At 39.7% G+C, this 23,921-nt stretch overlaps 1 protein-coding gene across 1 annotated transcript; it reads right to left on the reverse strand.

The window, feature by feature from the left end:
• Nucleotides 1-14,310: 14,310 nt before the first annotated feature.
• On the reverse strand, nt 14,311-14,760 carry LOC115959032. The gene has a single exon (XM_031077326.1). The coding sequence runs from the start codon at nt 14,758-14,760 to the stop codon at nt 14,311-14,313; it is 450 nt and encodes a 149-aa protein (XP_030933186.1).
• Between the last annotated feature and the right edge of the window lie 9,161 nt (nt 14,761-23,921).

Here is a 23,921-nt window from a genome sequence, read left to right on the forward strand (position 1 = left end):
AGTGTTAAGTACAAGAGATAACTTAATCTTACTCATCACAAACAAGAGCCACAAAGCTCACTTGCTTAGTTGTGCATAGAGATGCTCATCTAAGCTACAAGAGATACAATTTTTAGAAAATTTTGTTTCAATAACCATCCAAGGTACACAAGTACCAATGTACACAAAACACACACTGTTTTTGTATTTGTATTTTTTTCTTCAATTTTTTATTATTTTTATATGAAAAATAAAATAAATAAAACTGAAAAATAACCAGACAAAAACATGTTAAACAAAACAACACGATGCATAAAACTAGATGACGATGCATGAGAGCATGATTCCAAAAAGAAAGTCCAACTTTAGATAGAAAAAATTAAAGCATAGGACAAACAGAAAAGACAATTAAGTCTTAGGCTCTTTTCTCACCCATACAGCATGAGTCTTTGGCCGTGAAGATGAAAAGGCACGTGTCCTAATATGTCTACTAAAGGACATAGAAGAATTAAGATTCTCTTGAAATTGAGTTAAAAAACTCAAGGCTTTTAATAACTCTCCAAACAAAGGTGTAGGTCCTTGAGAGGAAACCTGTGACCATTTTGACAATTGCTTATGAGAATAGAACTTAAAGCAATTAGGACGAATGTGTCCAGAAACACCACAATGGTGACAAACATGAGGTCCAACAAAGGATTTAGAATTAGACAAATTAGTTTTGAATTTCATACATTTATCACCTTTCTCAGATTGGGGCACAAAGATAGTCCTTGATCTAGAAGCCATGGAAGAGGAGGGGCCAAAGGAAACAGCATATCCTAAGCCAGTCTTATCAGAACTAGGCTTTTGAGCACTCAAGACCTCATCAAGCTTTGCACTAGACATCCTCCCTATTTGAGTTCTAGCTTGACTAAGCTCAACCTCGAGATTCTTGACCTTCTCTTCTAATGAGGTGTTCTCCATAACAAGAGTCTCAACTAACCTTGTAGTCTCATCTTGTTTGACTAACAGATTAGCTTTTTCAGTTTTTACCACATTAAGCTCTTTTCTACAAAGATGAGAAGTCTTTTCAGTTTTTATGATTTCAGTGCATAGCTTATCATAGGCTTCCTGAAGGGTCATCTTCTTGGATACTTCATCTTCTTGATTTTGTGTCTCTATGGAAAAAGGGTCTTGGGGCCTTTTACTAGTGTTCAAAGAGAAGGGGCACGGCCCTTCCCAGGTGATGTAAGATTAGCTCTACTGCATTTTCCATCAAAAAATTTCATTATATAGCTTTTTTGAAACCCTAATGCGTACGCATGCTCAAGGCTGTGTATGCATGCTTAGGGTTTCTGTAAGTTTTAAACTAAAGAGGTTTTTTGGCTAGGCCCTAGACCAATCCTAGATCTACCCAGTGATATTGTCATTGGGGAATGGGGGCTCGAGTAATAAGGGGTACAAAATGGGATATCTACAAAATCTCATTATGCATCATTGGCCAAAATAAAGAGTCATTTGAAGGAAAATGACTAAGAGGTATATTGTTTTAGTAGCAGCTGCCTACCAGGGTTTGAACAAATTGTCAATGAAGGGTCCTCTCCATTGTCGACTTTGGGGATCTATAAGTAGACCAATTATAGAGTCTCTTAAGTTCACATTCACAAATGAAGAGACCTTACCATTACATGTATGGTAACCAAAAATCATCCCACAAGGTAATAGATTTACCTTCTCTAACCCTCCATTTTTCTTCCTGTTTTAGCAACTTCCTACCCTTTAAAATGTTCTTCCAAGCATAGAATCAGATTTGAGAGTTCTTAGCCTCCATTATTGAGACTGTAGGGAAGAAGCAAGCCTTAAAGACTTGATAAAACAAGGAGTTCTTATCATGAAGCAACCTTCAAGCTTGTTTAGCCAATAGAGAATCATTGAACATAGCCAAATCTCAAAAGCCCATCCCTCCAACCAACATTGATTTGCACAAAACATCTCATTTTACCTGGTGAATCTTCTTTCTATCATCTCATTGACCCTACCAAAACTTTCTGATGAACACTTCAATATGGGGTTGCCCTGCAAAATAGAAGGCTGTCATCTACCAAAAACAAATGGGTAAGTTTAGGGCCTCTTTTATAGAGAGAGAATCCTTTAATATCACCAAGTCTGGCAACCTACTTGATGAGGTTGTGCAATCCTTCTGTGCATAGTAAAAAGAGAAAGAGGGAAGAGTGGGATGAATCATCCCTCTAGGTTATCCATTCACTAAAATAGAGTAAGTGATAGATCTAATACAAGTCATCATTAAACCAATCCACCTCTCTTTGAAACCTATCTGCCTCGTCAACTTCTCCAAAAAAAATCCACTCAACTCTATCATAAACTTTGCTCATATGAAGCTTAAGGGTCATAATCTTGAGTTACTAGAATTATGATTCTTCATACCATGTAAACTCTCAAAGGCCACCAAAATATTATCAAAAATAATTCTATCCTTAGCAAGGGCTGACTGGTGCTCAGTAATGATTTGGGGGAGAATTTTTTTCAATCTATTAGCTAAAACCTTTGAAAAGATTTTATACACAAGATTGCAAAGACTTATAGGGTGAAAATCATGCACATGTTCCAGAATATTAGTCTTGGGGATAAGGGTGACGAAAGTGAGATTAATTGGATGAGGGAGAGTACCTAAATTCAACTAATGGAGAATAGAAGAAGTAACATCCCCATCAACCAAATTCCAGAATTTTTAGTAGAACAATGGAGACAAACCATTGGGTCCTGGAGCTTTAAGTAAGGCCATTTGTTTAAGTGCTACTTGAACTTCCCATTCCATGAAATCCTCTGTAAGTTTGTGATTAATATCTTTAGTTATTACATATGGGATGTGATCCAAGGCTTCCCCATTTAAATTCGGACTAGAGGTTGTGGAAAGGGTCTGATAGTAATTCACCAAAGTAGAGGAAAAAGATTTAGCCTGGGAGTGTCACTAACCTAATGAATCTCTAATGCCAAAGATTTAATTTTTCTTCATACGTTTTGTAGCCTAACTATGAAAAAACTTAGTATTTTTTTCACCCTTTTCCAGCCACAGGATATGTGATCTCCACCCCCACATTTTTTCCTCTCGGTCCAGTAGAATATTAATTTAGTACTTGAGCTTCCTAAGATTGTGATTACACCCTACACGAATAGCCTCCTCTCCAGTCATTACTAGTAGTATTTACTTATTCTCCAATTCTCTTCTCACATTACCAAAACAATTATGACTCCACCAACTAGGATCTTTCCCACATTTTTGAATTCTTTCTAGCACCATGGTGTCAAAATTCTATCTCCCCCCCCCCCCCCCCCCACACACCTGGGATCGGTTAGCCACATCTCTTCAAAATGAAATAATTTTTTCCTTGGCATAGGTTCAAGACCTGAGGGAATTATTAGAATTGGGACATGATTAGAGGTACTGCAGGTTCAAGACTTGAGGGAACTATCTGATAATTAATGATTGTTAAATATCTTCAATGCTACAATTAGTATAAAAAAAAATCAAAAAACAATTTAATTTAATTTAGGGGAAAGGAAGAAAAAAAAAAGCTAGTTCTCTAAATAACTTCAAAACAACAACAATTTAAAAATGACTTCCAAATTATACCCACTAGTATATTCAAAAAATATGTTATAGGTAGACATGGAAAACTGGTTAGAATTTGCTGACCCAACCCAAAAAATATCTAACCCAAACCTAAATTTTTTGACTCAAAACAAAAATGAGCTGACCCGTGACCCAACCTTTTTTTGCGAGCCAACCCGACCCAACCTGCGACCTGAGCAATTTAAAAAAAAAAAAATTTGGGGTAAAAAAAAAATAGAATTAAGGCAATATTGGTTTAATTGTTTGTTGTGAGTAAGGAATCGATTGAGACATTTACATAACTACATGCAAATGAATTGAAAGATGAATGATTGAGGCATTTTGTAATGAGTAAATATTTTTAGATATCAAATAACAAAGTATATGCTAAGATAAGTTACAATAAAGTTAAAAATATATATTTAAAATTATAGACATGTATGAGAAACATTCATAAGTGTGAAAAGAGTAAAGCCAGAGTATCAATGAAATTAGCATAAATTTTGAATTATTAGGCCTATTTTTTTTAATAATTCATGTCCAAAAGAAACGGTTTTTCCAAAGAAATTATGATATTTCTTAGAGTGTGTGTTACTTAACAATGACATGATATTCATAAAAGAGATAATGTATAAAAAAGTAAACAATCAAACTTTAATGTATATTCTCAAATAGAAATAGAGTATCAAGCACAATTGATAATATGTTATAAAATTAGTTTTCAAGATTGTAAATTTCTTGTCTGTTTTTATTCTTTGTCAAAACAGTTATCCAATAAGGCTTTTGTAGTTTTGTTTTATGATTTAGGATGTTGATATATTGTGTAGAAAATGAAGCTTGTGTATTTGTTTTACATATCCTTTGTGCTTTTTCTATTTTGGTTAATAATGTTGAGATTTATATAATTTTAAAATTATTAAACAATTATTAATTTGTTTAGTTGAGCTCACTCTTGATATGAGTGGTGAATTCAAATTAATGCATTTTACATCTAGTAACTAGTATTATTCTTGTGCGATGAATGGCTTGATGAAGATTCTTATATAAGCTAATTTTTTTGTAAAAAAATAATTAAAACAAAAAAATTAAATAAAAAGTAATAATAAATTCTAAAATAAGTAAGTAATTTGAATAAAAAATTACTTTAAGTTCTGATTGTTTAGAGTTTGGACATTGTCAGTGTTTATCTATTTTTATATTTTCAAATTCTCTTTGTGCTTTGTGTTAATTTTTAATATGAGATATGTACTGAGTTTGATTGTTCCTATTTGAATTATGCCATAGCCAACACAACTAATATTAAACAAAATAGTTCCTCAATACATTTTTTTTCCCTAGTGATAGTCTATTTGAAAAAATAAACACAATCACAAATTAAATATAATAATCAAAACCCAAAATCAAAACATACACAAAAGAGTTCAAAAATTGAGAAAAAAAAAATTGAAAACTTATAAGAGAATCAAAAACTTAAATGGTGCCCATTGTTTTGCTTCTTTACAGTAAACTTCCTTTGGCATTATATTCTTCACACAAATTCAGAAGTAAAGAACAATAAGCATGATGAACTCTAAGCGTAAGCCGCATCTTGGAAAAAAAAAAGTGAAAAAAATACAAAAAATATGGGGTATATTATGTAGGATTTAATTATATGGATGACTTTACTGGTTAAGAGTGATTATATCAAAAAGTCATGACTTAATATATATATATATATATATATATATATATATATATGTAGGGTGTTGGTTTTGAGCGCTCTTCCTATTGCACAAAAGGTCTCAAACCCAACTGGCCTAATACAATGAATTTTAGAGAGTGGGCTTAAGAACCAGGTGTTAGTCTAAACCACAATCACTATACATAGTTGGGTGTGGGCGGACCAATGAGGAAATGGGTTCAAGCCTGAAATGTTGTCCCCAAGTGTTTCATCTGAGGAGCTTGATATTCTTCTTCTTCTACTTTCAGTACTAGGTTCCCGTGGTTTTTCAAGACCATGTAGACTGCTGCAGTTTTCTCCTTTTTCTCTCTTCCTGTCCCTTTTTCGCGATCCCCATTTTTGGGGGGTCTCTCTCATTATATACTTCTTTTCAGTCAATCTTGACCCTCCATCTATTGATTATGCAAGTCATCACTCGAGTGCTCGTCCCATCAGCCGCCTTCCCAAACCTTCTGTGAGTCGCGGCAACCAAGGCCGCACTGTTCAGGGGTCCTTTCCTCATTAATGCGGCCAGGACGTTAGTTGGGCGCATTAAATGTGGAGGTGACAGCTTTTCCTGGAACTGCTCCTACACCATACCCCTGTGTGCATCCTACTGTACTCGTCCTTTCTTCGAGGAACGCCCTGGGAGGCTGCCTCTGACGGTGTGCCGTTCTTCCCTTCTGGACTCTGGAATACCGAGGACAGAATCATCCTCGGCAACATCTCTAGACCGTTTGGATTTTCATCATATGTTCTCGGACATTTTTCTCTCCTCGGCGCGGGCCTTGGGCCCAGCACAAAGTGGGCCGAGGTCGCCAAGTTCTTTAGCCCCACAATAGCCCCTCAAAATCCTGTTGTCCGAATCCTCGGGCGAAGAGGAGGGTTTTGGTAACATCAAGCCTCTGTCATGGCTTGTCAAGTCCTGTCCTCCATTAATGCAGGAGTCTCTTCGTATGCCCGAGACATGTTCCTGGCGCCTTGGCATATGAAGCGTGTCTTCATTAAATGCTGGCAGCTCTGTGCTCCCCACGTTCAATGGTGTGATGGTGATTTGACGGTAGAGATTTCCTCACCTTTATGGGTGGAAAAACCCGCACAGTTATTTTTTAAAGGGAGGTATAAATAACCATTTGAACGGACTTGTCTCTTTACCTTTGCACTTAAGAGTTCTTGCGCTTATATCCTGAGTTCAGCCAAACTCGAGTCTCTTTCCAGCATAAAAAGTTTGTCCGAGGAGCTTTTCCTTGTTTCTGTAAGTTTTCTTCTCTCTTCAATTTGTGTTTTCCCTCTTCTAAGTTTATCTTTCTCTTGCTCCTCTCCTTCTTTCGTCATCCCCTGAGTCTCTTTTGCAATTTCCAGAGATGGGTAAATTAAAAAAGTTGTTTGAGACCAAAGAGGTGATGGAAAAATTCATCATCGATTATAGGATACCCCCCAATGTGGGCCTGAGGTACTGTGAGGAAAGGGAATGGCACTTTAGGAGGAAAATGGGCAAGGTGGTGATCCCCATACTCGCCTTCATAGAAGGGGGCATGAGAATCCCCATAGGGCCAGTGATGAGAGATTATCTTAGGCACTTCCGATTAGCCCCCACCCAGTGTGCTGCTAATGTGTTTAGGATCCTGGGTTGTGTGGATGCCTTAAACGAGAAAACGGGGCTAAGGTTAACCCACCACAACATGAACTAGTGCTACAACCTCCAACTCCTGAAAGGCAAGTCCTACTATTTGAAGATGAGGGATAATAGGGTTCGGCTTATTCAGTGCCTCCTCGAGTCCAGCAAAGGGTTAAACAAGGACTTCCTCATCGTGTCTGGGGAGTGGCACGATGGCCTCCCTTGCCCCACGGTGGAGGGGGAGCCAGGTGGGGTATCTAGAGTGGGAAAGGGATGATCCCCCTCTTTTATTTTTTGCCATCACGATTTGCACGGTTTGGTTACTGATATGAACACGCCTTCTTTTTACAGATCCATACGCCTTTCAGTGGCACTTCCATCTGACCAACAAGGAGGATTTAGAGACTATTCTCAGGGAAGCGGTCTTTGTAAACAAGGCGGACAACCAAGTTAGGGCAGCTCACAAGATCTTAGGGTACGATCCTATCTAGAGGTCATTTGCCGACCCGAAGTACGTGATCCGGGCCAACGATCCCTGGCTTCAGAGGATCACTGTAGTTGAGTAAGGGTTTTTGATTCCCAAGGGGTCTCCTATTCCGGAAGGCATCCCATTGGCCAGCTCTTCTTCATCTCACCAAGCGGCGGAAGCCGAGAGTGTTTTGGGTTTGCCCGAAGAAGGATTCGGTGTGTTTGACCAGGCTAGTCCGTCTACAGATCCTACTGGTGACTTAGGTGACCCCGACCCTTCCGAGGCGGATCTCTTGTCAGCAGGGACATCCTCTCAGGCAGAGATGGGTCTTAAAAGGAAGCCCCAGACAAGCCTATTTGACCTAATTGAGGGCCAGTCGGGGAAGGAGGCACCAGGAAAGTCGTAATCCAAACCTCCCCCTCCTCCGCCATAGCCTCAACCCGTTCAAATCAGGTCTTCTCCTGCCCGATCGTGGACACCATTTCCCTGGTCGAAGCTTCCTGCTCCCCCCCAATCGACTCTACCTCTTCGGCCTGAGCCCACCGACTCAAAGAGGAAGAGGGGTTCTAAGGGCAAGGAGCCAATGGATGAGGGGAAGTCTAACACGCCTCAAGAGGAGGTGAAGCCCCATGAGCTCAGAAGCAGCTGAAGATTGAGCCTCAAGGCCAAGGCAAGGAGGTCAATGCCCAATCTGCGCCCGAGGCTTGGCTTCCGGTCCCAATGCTCCACGGGGAACCGTTGATGGAAGATGCCTCTCTAAGGGACTTTCGAGGCGGCAAAGGCGCTTATGTGGCTCACGCGTTGGAGAGGACCCTGCTCCTCCCTACTGACATGAAGGAGTTGAAGAATATGAGGAGGCAGGAGGTCTTCCTCAACATGAAAAGGTACCTGGCCATGGTAAGGCTTCTGATACTTATGACTCCGTCGATTTTTGCTCCTTAATTTCCCATTCATAGTGTGTTTGTTCCAATTGACAAGCTGTCCAAGCCACTTATAGGCTGGAGGATGAGGCTAAGGAGCAGAGCAGGTCCTTGGAGACTGGACGTAATAAGCGCTAGGATGCTGCTCAGACCCTTAAGAATTTTGAGGTTGACCTTACTAAGGCCAGGGAGGGTCTGAAGGACATGACCAAGGCCAGGGACAGTGCTGAAGCAGGCCTGGTTGGTGCTCAAAAACAGGCCGAGGACTAAACAAGGTGCTTGCTCAAAGCCGAGGAACAGCTGAGGATTGCAAAGGATTGACGATTTAAAGAAGAAGTCGTCCGAGGCAGAGATGGCAAGGGGAGTTGCGGAATGGGCCAGGGATGAAGCTCTAAGGGCTAAAACGGAGGCTGAATTTGCCAAGACGAAGGCCGAGACCTCCAAGGGCAAAGCTAAGGAGAAGGCCTATAACGCGGGGGTGGCTGATACCCAGGTCGTCCTTAAAGCTCAAATCCATGGGGTATGCCAGCTTTACTGCTTCCAGGTCTGGAATAAAGCCCTTAAACAAGCTGGGGTGGAGGCTTCGTCTGATCTGTGGAAGACGAAGAAAGTGTACTATCCTCCGGCCATTCGTGAGACTAACTCTGATACGGTGAGTGCTCCGGAGGAGGCTGAGGTTGCCCAACCTGAGGCTGCCCTGACCGTGTCCCCTGCTAATGAGCCAGCCAAAGGGGGCGAGCTTCCTAAGGTGATAGAAATGAGTGGAAGTTCTAACCCTGAAGCACCCTAGGATCCTGCCAGATCCATAGTCAGCGCTCAGGACCATCACACCGAGGAGCCACCTTTCTTGATTCAGCCCCTTCAGTCCATTTCCCTGGCTGATGTCACTCACAGCCCCGAGGCCAATCCTGCTCAGCTTCCCAAGGAAGGGTATGTCTCCCTGGGTCTCGAGGCCAATCTTGTTCGGCTTCCCAAGGAAGGGGCCAAAATAAAGTTGAAGAAGTAAAGACTCCGGCCACCTTTTTTGTTGGTTTTCTTTTCAGTTTAGTTTTTAGTTAATTTGCTTCTGTTTTAGGAGTCTTGGAATTCGTTTATAACTGAATTTTTTGACTATATATATGAAATTCCTTTCTTCTTTTTCCTTTTGAATCATGTGTTTATTGCCTTTACCGATATTACTATTACTGTAAATCTCGTGGCTTGTGAATTAATTATCCTAACGGGTGTGAATGGTCGTGCACATAATATATTTGAAGTTAAATCCCTCGATATTGTCTTACCGGTATCAAGGGCACGCTTAGCTTGCGTCTACCCATATTTCTAGGGGGCTAAGTGTATAATCCGAGGTGCCGAGCGTACGATTAGGTCGTATCCACAGCTTTTACAAATCTTGAAGTAGCTAGTTTCCCCATAGGCTTGAGTCCGAGGACCATGTAAGGCCTTGGTTCTGTCTAGAACTTAGATTTTCTTAGAGTGACTAGTTTCCCTATAGGTTTGAGTCCGAGGACCATGTAAGGCCTTGGTTCCATCTAGCACTTAGATTTTCTTGGAGTGACTAGTTTCCCCATAGGCTTAAATCCAAGGACCATGCAAGGTCTTGGTTCTGTCTAGCACTTAGATTATTGCCAGAATGCGAGACGTGTAATCAAGATAGGCTTAAAATCTGAACTAGACAAATGCTTTTATTAATAGTAATACCTTCTCAGGTTATTTACATTCCATGGACGGGGTACGGCTTTTTCATCTAAGTCTTCTAGGTAGTATGCTTCTATCCCCGCAACTGAAGTAATCCGGTATGGTCCTTCCCAGTTGGGTCCAAGCTTTCCCCATGATGGGTTTCTTGTAGCACCCACAACTTTCCTCAGCAGTAAGTCCCCTAGTGCTAGTGGTCTAAGTTTCACGTTGGCATCATATCCCTGTTTGAGCTTCTGATGGTAATAGGCCAATTGGACCATTGCCTTTTCTCTTCATTCGTCGATCAAATCTAGGTTCTTCCCCAGTAGTTCGTCGTTACTATCCGAGGTGAATGAACTCGTCCTCAAAGTTGGGAAGTTTGCCTCTATAGGGATAACAACCTCGGCCCTATAGGTCATGGCAAAAGGCATTTCCCTTGTCGACCGTCGTGGTGTAGTCCGATAGGTCCATAGGACGTGCGACAGCTCTTCCACCCATCTTCCTTTGGCGTCATCCAGTCTCTTCTTAAGTCCGTTGACTATGACCTTGTTGACAGCCTCGGCTTGCCCATTTCCCTAAGGATAGGTCGGAGTTGAGTACCTGTTAGTGATCCCCAACTCGCAGCAGTATTTTCTGAAGGCCTTGCTATCGAACTGGAGTCTATTGTCTGAGATGAGGGTGCGGGGGACTCCGAATTGTGTGACAATTTTTCTCCAGATGAATTTCTTAGCATCCACGTCTCTAATGTTGGCCAGTGGCTCAGCTTCGACCCATTTGGTGAAGTAATCTGTGCCGACCAGTAGGTATCTCTTATTTCCTACTACCTTTAGGAAGGGCCCTACAATATCTAGGCACCATTGGGCGAACGGCCACAGACTGGACAGAGGGTTGAGGGCCCCACCTGGCTAATGAATATTCGGGGCGAATCTTTGGCACTGGTCGCACTTTTTAACATATTCCAGGACTTCCCTCTGCATCCCCGACCACCAGTGTTGCTGGGTAATGGCTTCGTGCGACAGAGATCTTCCTTCTGTGTGACTCCCACAGATCCCTTCATGTAGCTCTTCAAGCAGCAGTTCTGATGCCTCAGGGTGGACGCATAATAAATATGGCCCGAAATATGAGCGTTTGTATAATTTGTGGTCCTCGGACAACCAGAACCGAGGAGCTTTTCTTCGTATCTTCTCCGCCTCCAACTTTTCATCGGGCAAGATGTCATCCCTGAGGAACCTCATAATAGGGTCCATCCAGCTAAGGCCCACTCTGACTTCATGAACATGGACCATGCCTTTGACTACTTCATTCGCTCTGTCTAGGTGCTCGACTAGGATAATTCAAGGCAAATCCCCTGCCGAGGAGGTGGCAAGCGTGGCCAGCGAATCCGCATGAGTGTTTTCGCTTCTGGGGATGTGCGACAAGCTGAAAAAGTTAAAGCCCGACTATAAGCATTTGACCCGGCTTAGGTACTCTCGCATCCTTGCATCTCTTGCCTCTAATTCTCCCTTTACCTAGCCCACTACCAGTCTCGAGTCCAAGAACATCTCCACTGCCTTTCCTCCCATTTTCTATACTATGGCAATTCCTTGTAGCAGGGCCTCATACTCGGCTTCGTTATTCGTGGTTGAGAACCCAAGTCTCAGGGACTTCTCTATGATGGCTTCCTCGGGAGATATTAGGACTAGCCCTACTCCAGATCCCTTTTGATTTGTCGTGCCATCAACGTACACCTTCCAACACGGGGTCCCTGGTGTAGATATCACTCCAACCGATTTTCCATCCATGTTCTACTCCTCTGCCACTGTTTCTACTGGGGGTTCAGTGAATTTGACCACGAAGTCTGCCAGGACCTGGCCCTTTATAGAGGTTCGAGGCATGTATTTGATGTCAAAAACTCCCAGAATTGTGCTCCATATGGCAATCCTTCCAGTGTAGTCAGCGGTTTGCAGTACAGACTTCAAGGGTAGTTGGGTTAGAACAACCACTGTGTGGGCCTGGAAATAATGGGAAAGCTTTCGCGTGGTGTGGACCACAGCCAGTATATCTTTCTCCAGGGGTAGGTATCTAACCTTGGCTTCATGCAGTGACTTACTCACGTAATAGATCGGCTTTTGGATGCCATTGTCGTCTTGTATTAGCACCAAGCTCATAGCATGGGGGGCTACAGCAATGTATGCATACAGAACTTCAACGGTCTCGGAACTGGACATGATAGGTGGCCGGGATAGGTAATCTTTGAGTTGCTGGAAAGCCACCACACAGTCCTTAGACCACTCAAACCCCTTCCACTTGTTGATCAAGAGATAGAACGGCCTACATCTATTTGTCGATCTGGAAATGAATCGATTGAGGGCTACGATCATCCCAGTAAGCTTTTGGAACTCCTTTGCATTTTATGGCAGTTTCAGGTCATTTATGGCCTTGATTTGGTTAGGGTTAACCTCGATTCCCCTACAGGTAACCATGTAACCCAAAAACTTGCTTGACCCCACGCCAAATGAGAACTTGGAAGCATTCAGGCACAACTTATGTTTCCTCAAGACGCCAAAGGTGCTGCCGAGGTCCCTTAAATGCTCGGACACCACTTTACTCTTCACCACCATGTCATCGACGTAGATTTCGATGTTCTTGCCTAGCTATGGTTCGAACATTCTTATCATCATCCTTTGATAAGTTGATCCTGCATTCTTCAGGCCAAATGGCATTACCTTGTAGTGGTAATTTTCGATTGGTGTTACGAAGGCCGTTTTCTCCTGATCCCCCAGTGCCAGTGGTATTTGGCGGTAGCCTTGAAAGGCATCTAAGAAGCTCATCCGAGAATGGCCTACTGTTGCGTCCACTAGCTGGTCTATCCGAGGCATTGGGAACGAGTCCTTAGGGCACACCTTATTTAGGTCTGTGAAGTCCACACAGACCCGCGATTTCCCACTTTTCTTCTTGACCACCACCGTGTTGGCTAGCCATTCGGGGTAAAAGACTTCTTTGATAGCCCCAGCACGTTTAAGCTTCGCCACTTCATCTCTAATCGCGTCAGCATGCTCTTTTGATAGGCAACGGGGTGGTTGCTTCTTGGGAATGATGGTCGGGTTGACATTAAGGTGATGGCAGATGAAGGCTAGGTTGATCTCGGGGGCATCGCAGGCATCCCATGCAAATACGTCAATATTCCTTTTAAGGAACTCAATCAGCTTCTCTTTCTCCTGGAGAGGCAGCCGAGCCCCTACTCGGAAGAACTTCTCCGGGTCGTCGTTAATGACCACCTTTTCCAGGTCTTCGCATTTCGCCTTCCCGGCAGTTGTGTTAGGGGGCAAAACCGGGGTCTTTGGTTGCTATAAATTCTCTTCAGCGGAGGCCGAGGACTCCGCGTCAAGCCGATGTGAGACGGCCGCTACCACGCATTGCCTCGCTATGGGTTGGCAACCATGGATTTCTAGGACTTGGTCTCCTGATGGGAATTTCACCTTCTGGTGCAACGAGGAAGCAACAGCCCCTAAGGTATGGAGCCAGGGCCTATCGACAATGGCTGTATAGGGAAAGTAGGTGTCCACCACGATGAAGTTCACCTCCACTACTTCCGAGCTGGTCTGGATGGGCAGCCTAATCATGTCCATTGGAATGACAAGCTTCCCGTCGAAGCTCATCAGAGGGGAGTTGTAGGGCATCAAGTCCTCTGGTTTTAACCCCAGCCCCTTGTATAGGTCTGGGTACATAACCTCAGCCGCGCTGCTGCCATCCACCATTACTCTTTTCACATTATAGGCCCCGATTCGGAGGATGATTAGCAGTGCATCATTGTGGGGCTGGATGGTCCCGATCTTATCTTCCTTTGAAAAGCTCAAAATAAGACGAAAGCTAATCCTGGCCCTCTTCAGCCCTGGTTGGGACTCCTCGGCAGGCAATTGAGCCACCGATAACACTCATGCAGGACGCGTGCCTGTTCTCCTTGGCGCGGCCACGATTACGCTGATCATTCCTACTGGTGGCCTCAGGGCAGCATCCCTTTTAGCCTCTTGATGGCCTTGATGACCACTGGAATGATGCAGAAGGTGCTTTAGCCTCCCTTCCCGGACTAGCTGGTCTAGGTGGTTCTAGAGGTTCTTGCAGTTCTCCGTAGTGTGGCCATGGTCTTGGTGGTATTGGCAATAAAGGTTCTAATTGCGCTTCGAGCGCCATCTTATTCGGCCACCTAAAGTATGGCTCGTTCTTGATTTTCGCCAAAATCCGATGCACTGGTTCTCAGAATACGGTGTTGACAGTCTGTGCATTGGTTGTTCCGGGTTGCCCTACAAAGTCTCTCTTCGGGCGGTTGCTGCCATACTAGTTTGACCTGAAATCCCTCTTCTCTTAAGGGATAACCTTCTCTTTTCCTCTTCCCTGTAACTGGTCTTCCTCCACTGGCTTGTACTTGTCGATCCGATCCGTCAGTTGACGCGTACTAGTGGCAGGCTTGCCAGTCAGAGACTTCCGTAGGCCGTGATCGGCTGGGAGACTGTTTTTGAAAGTGATAATGGTGACGTCGTCGAAGTTGTCTTCCATTTCATTGTACGTCTCCCAATATCTGTCCGAGTAGGCCTTTAAGGTTTCTCCGTCATGCATGGATAACGACAACAAAGCGCTGAAAGGTCGAAGGGCTTTGCGGTTCATAACGAAGCGGGAGCCAAAAGCTTGGGTTAGCTGCCTATACGAGTCGATGGAGTTCATCTTCAGACCATTAAACCACCTCATCGCCACTGGTCCCAAGCTTGACGGGAAGACCTTGCACATCAGCGCCTTGTTCCTAGAATGGACAGCCATCCTTTGGTTAAACTAGCTCACATGCTCCACCAGGTCTGTTCTATCGTTGTAAATGGCGAAGGTTGGCTGCTAGAACCATCGAGGGAGTATGACCCCTTCTATGTGGTGCGTGAAAGGTGACTTGAAGAGTTGATCCAGTGCCTTGCTCATGGCGTCGTTTCCCAAGCTCCTAGGAGATGGGCTTTTGCGCCTACGCCTCCGATAGTGTTCTTCTTCGTGGGAGAAGGTCTTGCTTGGGGGAATCCTTGATCTTCGTCTATAGTCATCGTCATTTTCATCATCGAAGGGCGCGTCAAGTCTGGAACGAGATTGCCTTTGCTGAGCATGTTACAGCTTTCTTTTCAAATCTTCTATCTCTCGCTGCATGGACTGCCTATCATTCTGTTTCTGAGACATATGGCTCCTAACTTCCTCCTGTTGTGGGGCCCGGCTGTTATTTCGTCTCTGAAGCATGTGGCTGCCTGCACGAGAATGGCTCCTGCTGGTTTGGGTGGTGTCTACGCTTCCCTCTCGAAACCTTCCGTTCTCTTCATTTCGGTCGCGCATGGGGTTGGGGAAGTTACCCTATTGTTGGGATTTGGCTGGTTCGAGCTGATGGGAGCCTGCTTGATGAGGACCTAACCCTACCATGCCGGATCGTTGTCCTTACTAACACACAAGTTCTTCCCACATATGGCGTCAATTGTAGGGTGTTAGTTTTAAGCGCTCTTCCTATTAGACGAAAGGTCTCAAACCCAACTCGCCCAATACAATGAATTTTTAGAGAGTGAGCCTAAGAACCAGGTGTTAGTCTAAACCACAATCACTATACATAGTTGGGTGTGGGCGGACCAATGAGGAAATGGGTTCAAGCCTGAAATGTTGTCCCCGAGTGTTTCGACCGAGGAGCTTGATATTCTTCTTCTTCTACTTTCAGTACTAGGTTCCCGTGGTTTTTCAAGACCATGTAGACTGGTGCAGTTTTCTCCTTTTTCTCTCTTCCTGTCCCTTTTTTGCGATCCCCATTCTTGGGGGGTCTCTTTCATTATATACTTCTTTTCAGTCGATCTTTACCCTCCATCTGTTGATTGTGCAGGTCATTACTCGAGTGCTCATCCCACCAACCGCCTTCCTAAACCTTTTGTGAGTCACGGGAACCAATGCCACACTGTTCAGGGGTCCTTTCCTCATTAATGCAGCCAGGATGTTAGTTGGGTGCATTAAATGTGGAGGTGACAGCTTTTCCTAGAACTGCTCCTACATCATACCCCCGTGTGCGTCCTACTGTACTAATCCTTTCTTCAGGGAACGCCCTGGGAGGCTGCCTCTGACGGCATGCCGTTCTTCCCTTCTGGAGTCTGGAATGCCGAGGACAGAATCGTCCTTTGCAACATCTCTAAATCGTTTGGATTTTCATCATATGTTCTTGGACATTTTTCTCTCCTCGGTGCGGGCCTTAGGCCCAGCACAAAGTGGGCTAGGGTCGCCAAGTTCTCTGGCCCCACAATATATATCTGTATATTGAAAATTTTAATGATAGACTATTCGCTAGAGTAGAATTTAAATTTCTAAAATTCAGATGATAAAGTTTTATCTAAATTAAATTATTGTTAAATTTTATCTCTTAGTCAAGAGTCTTTTATCTTAATATCCTAATAAAATATTAATTTAATAAGATGCAACTTGAGGAAAAAAACAAAAACAAAAACAAACAAAAAAATTGTGAGTTATGGTATTTACGTTTAGAAAATTTTGATGATAGAATTTTAGTTTTATTTAAATTAAAACGTTGTTGAATGTTATCTCTTAATTTGAGAAAATATATCATAATAAATAATATAAATTAATTTACTAATTAATTATTCTTAAAATGTTGATAATAGACTTTTAGTCGGAGTAGACATCAAATGATTCTTTCTTTCTTTTTTTGAGAAAGAAAATGTAGGTTGTTGTTTGGGATTTATGTTTAGAATTTTTGATAATAGACTTTTAGTTTGATTAGAATTAATTTTTTTTTGAAGTTTAATGATAGGTTTTATCTAAATTAAACAATTGCTAAATATTATCCCTTAATTTGAGAAATTATATCATAACAAATAATATAAATTTAATTTATTAATTAGTTGTTCTTAAAATATTGATCATATAGAGTTTTAGTTAGAGTAGAAGTCAAAACATGAGTTTTAGTTGTTCTTAAGATCTTGTTAATAGACTTTTAGTTAGAGTAGAAGTCAAAAGGTTGTTTATATATGTAGAAAGGAAACTTGAGTTTTTGTTTGTGATTTAAGTTTAGAATTTTTGATAATAGACTTTTAGTTTGAATATAATTTAAAATTGTTGAAGTTTAAATGACAGAAAAATCTCTCATGCGCCAAGCACATAAGACCTGCCTCTCACAAGCAGGTGGGCCCCACACGTGTGGCACCTACTTGTGAGAGGCTGGTTTCATGCGTCTGGCACATGAGATTCCAAATCTTAAATGATATGTTTGATCTAAATTAAACAATCGCTAAATAGTAAATATTATCCCTTAATTTGAGGAAATATATCATAAAGAATAATAAAAAATTAATTTATTAATTATTTGTTCTTAAAATATTGATGATAGACTTTTAGTTGGGGTATAAGTCAAAACGTTGTTTTTTTTAAGAAAGAAAACGTGGGTTGTTGTTTGAGATTAAAGTTTTGAATTTTTTATAATAGACTTTTAGTTTGAATAGAATTTAAATTTGTTAAAATTTAAATGATAAAGTTTCACCTAAATTAAACAATTGTTAAATATTATCCCTTAATTTGAGGAAATATATCCTAAAAAATAATATAAAATTAATTAACTAATTTTTTTTTGAGAAAATTAATTAACTAATTAATCATGATTTTTAAGCTCAACTTTTATTATATAGTATAGTATATGATGATATGATATGATATGATATGATTTCCTGCTCAACCTCCAAATGGCAAACACATGTTTTCATAAAAAAAAATAAGAAATCATGTGAAAATACAAGTCAACCTGACCCAATCCACAACTCAATTGACTTGACCTAATTCCAACCAGCTTAAAATGACTTGATTTGACCAGCAACCCCATTAACCCGACCCGACCATTTGCCACGTCTGGTAATAGGCTTTGGAATGGGACCCATTCTTGTGGAGGCCAATTCGATGGAGGGGAGAGAGATAGTGTTACTTTGTGATGTAAACTAAAATGTAAAAAGTAAACTACCATATATTGTGGGTGAGGGATTAGTCTAGAGAAACGAATGGTTATGGTTGTTAAAAAGAAAGGGCCTAGATTCCAGAAATGAGTCATACCTCGAACACATGGGAGAAATCTGAGCTGTTAATTAACCTCGTAATGAGACAGAAGATAAAAAGAGAAAAAAAGAGAGGAGAGAAATTCCTGATACATCCCCCCTAGACATTGATCATCAGATAATAGTGGAGTGCACAAAGACAAAAACCGTGTCCGTGTCCGTGTCCGTGTCCGTGTCCATGTCCATGTCCATGTCCATCTCCATCTCCATCTCCATTTCCATCTCCAAACAAACAAACAAGACTAATAAGACTAACACTAGATGAGATAATATATTACATATATGGTAGTGACTCATCAAGACACTGTGCCCTAGTCTTTTCTGCATATATTAAGATGATTCAAAAAGTTAGTTATTACTTTTTTCACTGCCAAAAATACCCCCAAATTAATTAACCTAAAACTTAAAAATTGGATTAAAATAGTAAATTGGCAAAAATAATAAATTCCATTATTGATAACGATTCTTATTTCACATTATAAATTAATCTACAAAGTATATTCAATTCAAAAACTAAGTAGAAAAATCGAACTTATCTTATACAGTTTTACTATCTATTTCTATTACACTTTGTAAATTGTGAGAGTTCGAAACATTCAATGAGATTATTCTTATTAATCAAACCTATAGAGCAACAAAATTAACTTCCAACAAGAAGATAACAATGTTTTAAAATAGATAAATATATATTTTTTTTTATATTAAAAAAAGGGGGAAACATTGTTAGTGTTGGCTTCGGACAGTTTTGTTTGTCGGGCGGGCTTGACAAAGGCTATTAGAGATTAGAAGACTGTTTAGGGTCAAGAACCAATTCCTTCATTAATGTAAGTAAGCCCATTGCTCTTATTTGTAGTTACAACAAGAGGGTGTTACCACAAAAGTCCTCAAGAAGAACATTGAATTTAAAGAGTTTGGCCCAACTTCAATTCCTTCCTTTAAAAAGTCCATTTCTCTCACGTACACTTTGATTGACACTGACAGCACTGATTAGACTGCTCTCTAGGATAGGATAAGAGAGTTCTGTAATGGAAAGCAAATCCTTTTCCTTTGCATGGCTTTATCATAGCTTTACCGAAACTGACAACTCATGGGCCAGTATTTTGATTAAAAAAAATTGACAGGTAACATGGATATGCAATGAACTCTCATTTGCAAGTCTTATGAACGTTGGCAATTTGTTAGGTATGGAACGTTTACTCGGTCTTCCTGTAGACTTTTCTGCTTCAACTATTCATTGCCTTACAAAACTTATCTCATTATTTGGTTGGCTTTCGGTGATGTCACTTTCTGGAGGAAATAATTGCCAAAGTTCTGTCACTTCTGTGCTCCAACTTGAGTTACAACTTACAAGCTCGCGTGAGTATTCAGTTTTGACTGGGTGGAACAAAATTTGAACACATGCAACTGAATGATGAAGAAGATTGAGAACGAATGGAATGTGGAACTATGAGTGTTTGGTTCGCATGATGTTAGATTGTAGTGTAATGTTAGATACTTGTAATATTTGATTCGTGTGATCACATTACACTAATATAACATTACTGTGTTTGGACCATTAGTGTGTCTTGATGTTAAAACCTTTTTTAACCCGTGTTTATGCATGAGAATGATAAATTGTAGTTGTGCTATTGATGTTAGTTTGAATTATTAAATATATAAGACATAGTTTGATCATGACATTTGAAGGTACTAAAATAGTTTTTTCCTACAATTTTCATGATATTGATTACGTCAAGTTTCTTGTTACATTTCTATTACGTATATGATTTTGAAAATCATTATTGGATACTACATATACAATATTAATTCATAATTATTGTCTGCGAAATTCTACTAAATACAACACAAACTAAAATAATAAACTGGTCAAATAGTATCTCCTAAATAAAACTTAGATTAGATGGGACATGTGAAGTAAAATTAAACTCAAATTGAAATCCAATTTTTATACTGAATTAACTCAATTGGTACAAAAATTTAAAATTTAGATTAGATGAAACACGTGGCGCAAAATTAATTGGATTTTTTCTTAGTTTTACTTATTATTATATACTAGTTATAGGCCCATGCGTTGCACGGTTTTATGAAAAAACTTATAAAATAAATGTGTGGGGCCTGACTCAAAAATAATGGGCTATTCCAAATCCAGGCCCGTCCGAGGAGCGTCCTGTCCGAAGAGAAACCACATATGAAGCATTACTCAATCTAAATAACGCCAAGGAAACCTGTCCGAGGAGTAACTCCTCCTCGGACATCACGAAGCCCAGACGAGGAACTCTCCCCATCCATTTCAGTTCATCATCCCAACATATAATATGAATAAAATCCAAAATATCTCATGGAAAGCTGCTACCACCACATTAATTGCGCCCCAACCATCCTCTTGGCCGCATTAATGAGGAAAAGACCCCTGAACAGTACCACCTTGGCCTCTGCAACTCACAAAGGGAGAGATGAGGGCATCTGATGGGACAGGTGCTCAAGTAGATGCTTAGATGATCAACAAGTGTAAGGTTGAGATGAGAGGAGGGGAACTATATAATGTAGTGGAGTCCCTCAAAGAAAGGGACGGAGAAACTGTATTAGGAACGGAAGAAATAGAATCATACGTGAGAGATCCATTCTTGTGTTTTTATTTTCTGCAACAATACTGTCCATGCATCAGACCGAATAGGCTCACTGAGGCCAAGTTCTTTGACCCATCCTCTACAAATAATATATTGTGGGTTGCGCTTTGGGCCAAGGCCTGATCAATAGAATTTGGGCCAGGAAAATCGTGCAACTACAAAATGTATAAATAATTATATATTTTAATAGATTCAATAAAGATAAAAGAAAAAATTATCAAGTGTAAATAATTATCTCACTAAAATAAGGGGTAAGATTTCTTCCTAAAACTAAATTAAATTAAATTGATAATTCCAAATTGAATTTTAAATTGATAATTATTATAAAAAAAAGTACTAAACAATTGATAAATCTGAAATTAATATAATCTTGATAATATTATAAATTAAAATTAAAGTTGATAATTCAAGAATATAGGTGTAGAACATCTTGATAATTTGAGGTAACATAAAAATCAAATAAGAAAATTGTTAAAATTAATCTATTAATTCTAACCATATTTAATCATTAATTCTAAGACCCTAACCCTAAGCATGTAGATTAGATCAAAGCTAAGAAAATTAGTTTAAACAAAAGGCAACCAATACACAAAACCTAATCAATTTAATAAAAGCAAAATACAAAATACAAAATACAAAATACAAAAAAAAAAAAAAAAAGTCTTTAGAAAATTGACAATGTTTTCGAATGTTTTGAATTCATTAATTAAAATCACATGAAGATAGAAAACCAATAATAACACTAAATAAAATAAACAAAATGAAAATAATAATAATAATAAAAGAAGAAAGAATGCATACCAGCATTGTCATGGGGTTTAGGCATTTACATATTGAAATAAGTTTCACTCCAAAAAGGATATATAGGGTTATATATATTCGTAGAGTTTCATTTGAAATACAATTCATCTAAATCTTATTGAAATTAAAGATATACAATCAATGTGTTTGTTTTTATCCCATAAAAATTGGAATTAAAAAATAAAAAAAATAAAAGGTCATATGAATAGAATGAAAAAAAAAAAAAAAAAAAAAAAGAGTTGATTCAACATAACGTAACATATAAAAAATTAAAAATTAAAAAAAAATTAAAAAAAAGAGAGAAAGAGAACGTGGTTGATAGCTGTGGAGCCAGAGAATTTGTGATCCCGGTCCACTTTACATTAGGACCCAAGACCCGCGCCGAGGAGAGACGTCGCCGAGGACATGCAACGAAAGTCCAAATGGCCTAGAGATGTAGCCGAGGACGATCCTGTCCTTGGCATCCCAAAACCTAGAAGGAAAGAACGGCACGCCATCAAAGGCAGCCCCCAGAGTATTCCCAAAAGAAAGGGCGAGTACAGTAGGACGCGCACGGGGGTACAGTGTAGGAGCAGTTCAAGGAAAAGCTGCCACCTCCGCATTGAATGCGCCAACAAATGTCCTGGCAGCATTAATGGGGAAAGGACCCCTGAACAGTGTGGTTTCGGTTACTGCAACTAACAGGAGGTGGGGGAAGGCGGCTGATGGGACAAGCACTCAAGTAGTTACCTGTCTGATCAACAGATGGAAGGTCAGGATCAACTGAGAATGGCTATATAATGTAAAAATTCCTCCATGAAAAGAGGAGGGAGAAAAAGAGAGAGAGAGAGAGAGAGGAGTAGCATTATGTATCGTCTCTAGGACCATTGTGACCTAGCGTAAAAGAAATAAGAAGAACATTAAACTCCTCAGACGAGAGGCCCGAGGACGAAGTTTCTCGTTTTAGCCTGCGTATCTGTTATTCAACCCATTCATGACCATGTCAGGTCGTTGCAGTCCTCGCTAAAACCTAGCTCTTGAACCTACTCTCTACAAATTTATTGTATTGGGCTAGTTGAGCTTGAATCCACTTCTACCACGAAAGAAGTGCGCGAACCCAGTCCCTACAATATCTATAAGGAATTTTGATATATATATATATATATATATATATTAAATGTCATCAACGTAGAAATTATCAAATTAATAGAGATATATACTGTTTTTTGGGATAGATAGATATTATCAAATTATTGAAGATATATATATCGTTTCTTGGGATAGATTTATATTTATCACCTCTTGAAGAATTTGGATTATGCTTATCCCTTAATAATCAAGTTTTGATATTCTGATAAAATAATATTAATTTAATAATATTAAAATTTTGAAAATTTAGATGATAAATATTATCTAAATTAAATTTTTGTATGTTAAATATTATCGCCTAATTTAAGAAATATATCCTAACAAATAAAAAAAACCATGTTAATCTAATATTATTTAATGATAAGAATAAATTAGAGTCCTAGTAATATACTATTCTTTTTTAGTTCTTTAAAAATCTAAAACTTTAATAAAATTTCTGCAATTTGATAAAGTCACGTGGCACAACCACGGCGTCTAAGCCCAACTTTTATTATTTAGCAAATATTTAATTTTGTTTTGATTTGATTTAATATTTAGCTCCACGTGACCCATCTATTGCTGGGTCTTTTTAGCACCACGTGAGGTATATACTTTTATATCCTTAAAACTAAGATGCCACATATGTCAAAGAGGAAAAGTATATGCCTTGTAACTCTATCTTTGAGAGCTACATGTCGTTTGCATCTCTTTTCCTCTCTTGAATTTTAAAGTTTCAACCTCACCGAGGTCTTATTGGCCAAGGAAGCACGACACTGTTTTTATACGTAACCTTCATCTTCAAATTAAGTGACCGTTTGGATAGTGATTATTAGCGTCTGTGTCTGCATTTTTTGTTTTGTTTTGTTTTTTGTTTTTTTTTTTTTTTTGAAGCGCATTTCTGTGGCTAGTGGCTTTTCCAATGGGTCTCATGTACTGTTTACGAAACCCACAAACCTCTTTTTTCAACAAAACTTTCATTAAAAATGGCTCTCACGGCACTATTCACACATTTAAAAATTATTTTGTTACAGTGAAAGATGAATTGCTTAATTGCTTTAACCTGATGCATGGCTTTTAATTGTTATGATTTTTGTTTTTATCCACTTTGAAATATAGCAAGTGTAATTCAATTTTAATCAAATTAAGATTTTAATCCACTTAGAAATTATAGTTGAAGAAAACTTATTTATATTTTTTCTTAAAATCTAAAAATTTAAGAAAATTTTTGCAATTGGTGTCGCCACTTGGCGCAACCACGATGTCTAAACCCAACTTTTATTATATATAATATGATATAATATGATATGATATCGATATAGATTTCCAC

Source organism: Quercus lobata, chromosome 2, assembly GCF_001633185.2.
Source record: "Quercus lobata isolate SW786 chromosome 2, ValleyOak3.0 Primary Assembly, whole genome shotgun sequence".
In the NCBI taxonomy this organism is placed as follows: domain Eukaryota; kingdom Viridiplantae; phylum Streptophyta; class Magnoliopsida; order Fagales; family Fagaceae; genus Quercus; species Quercus lobata.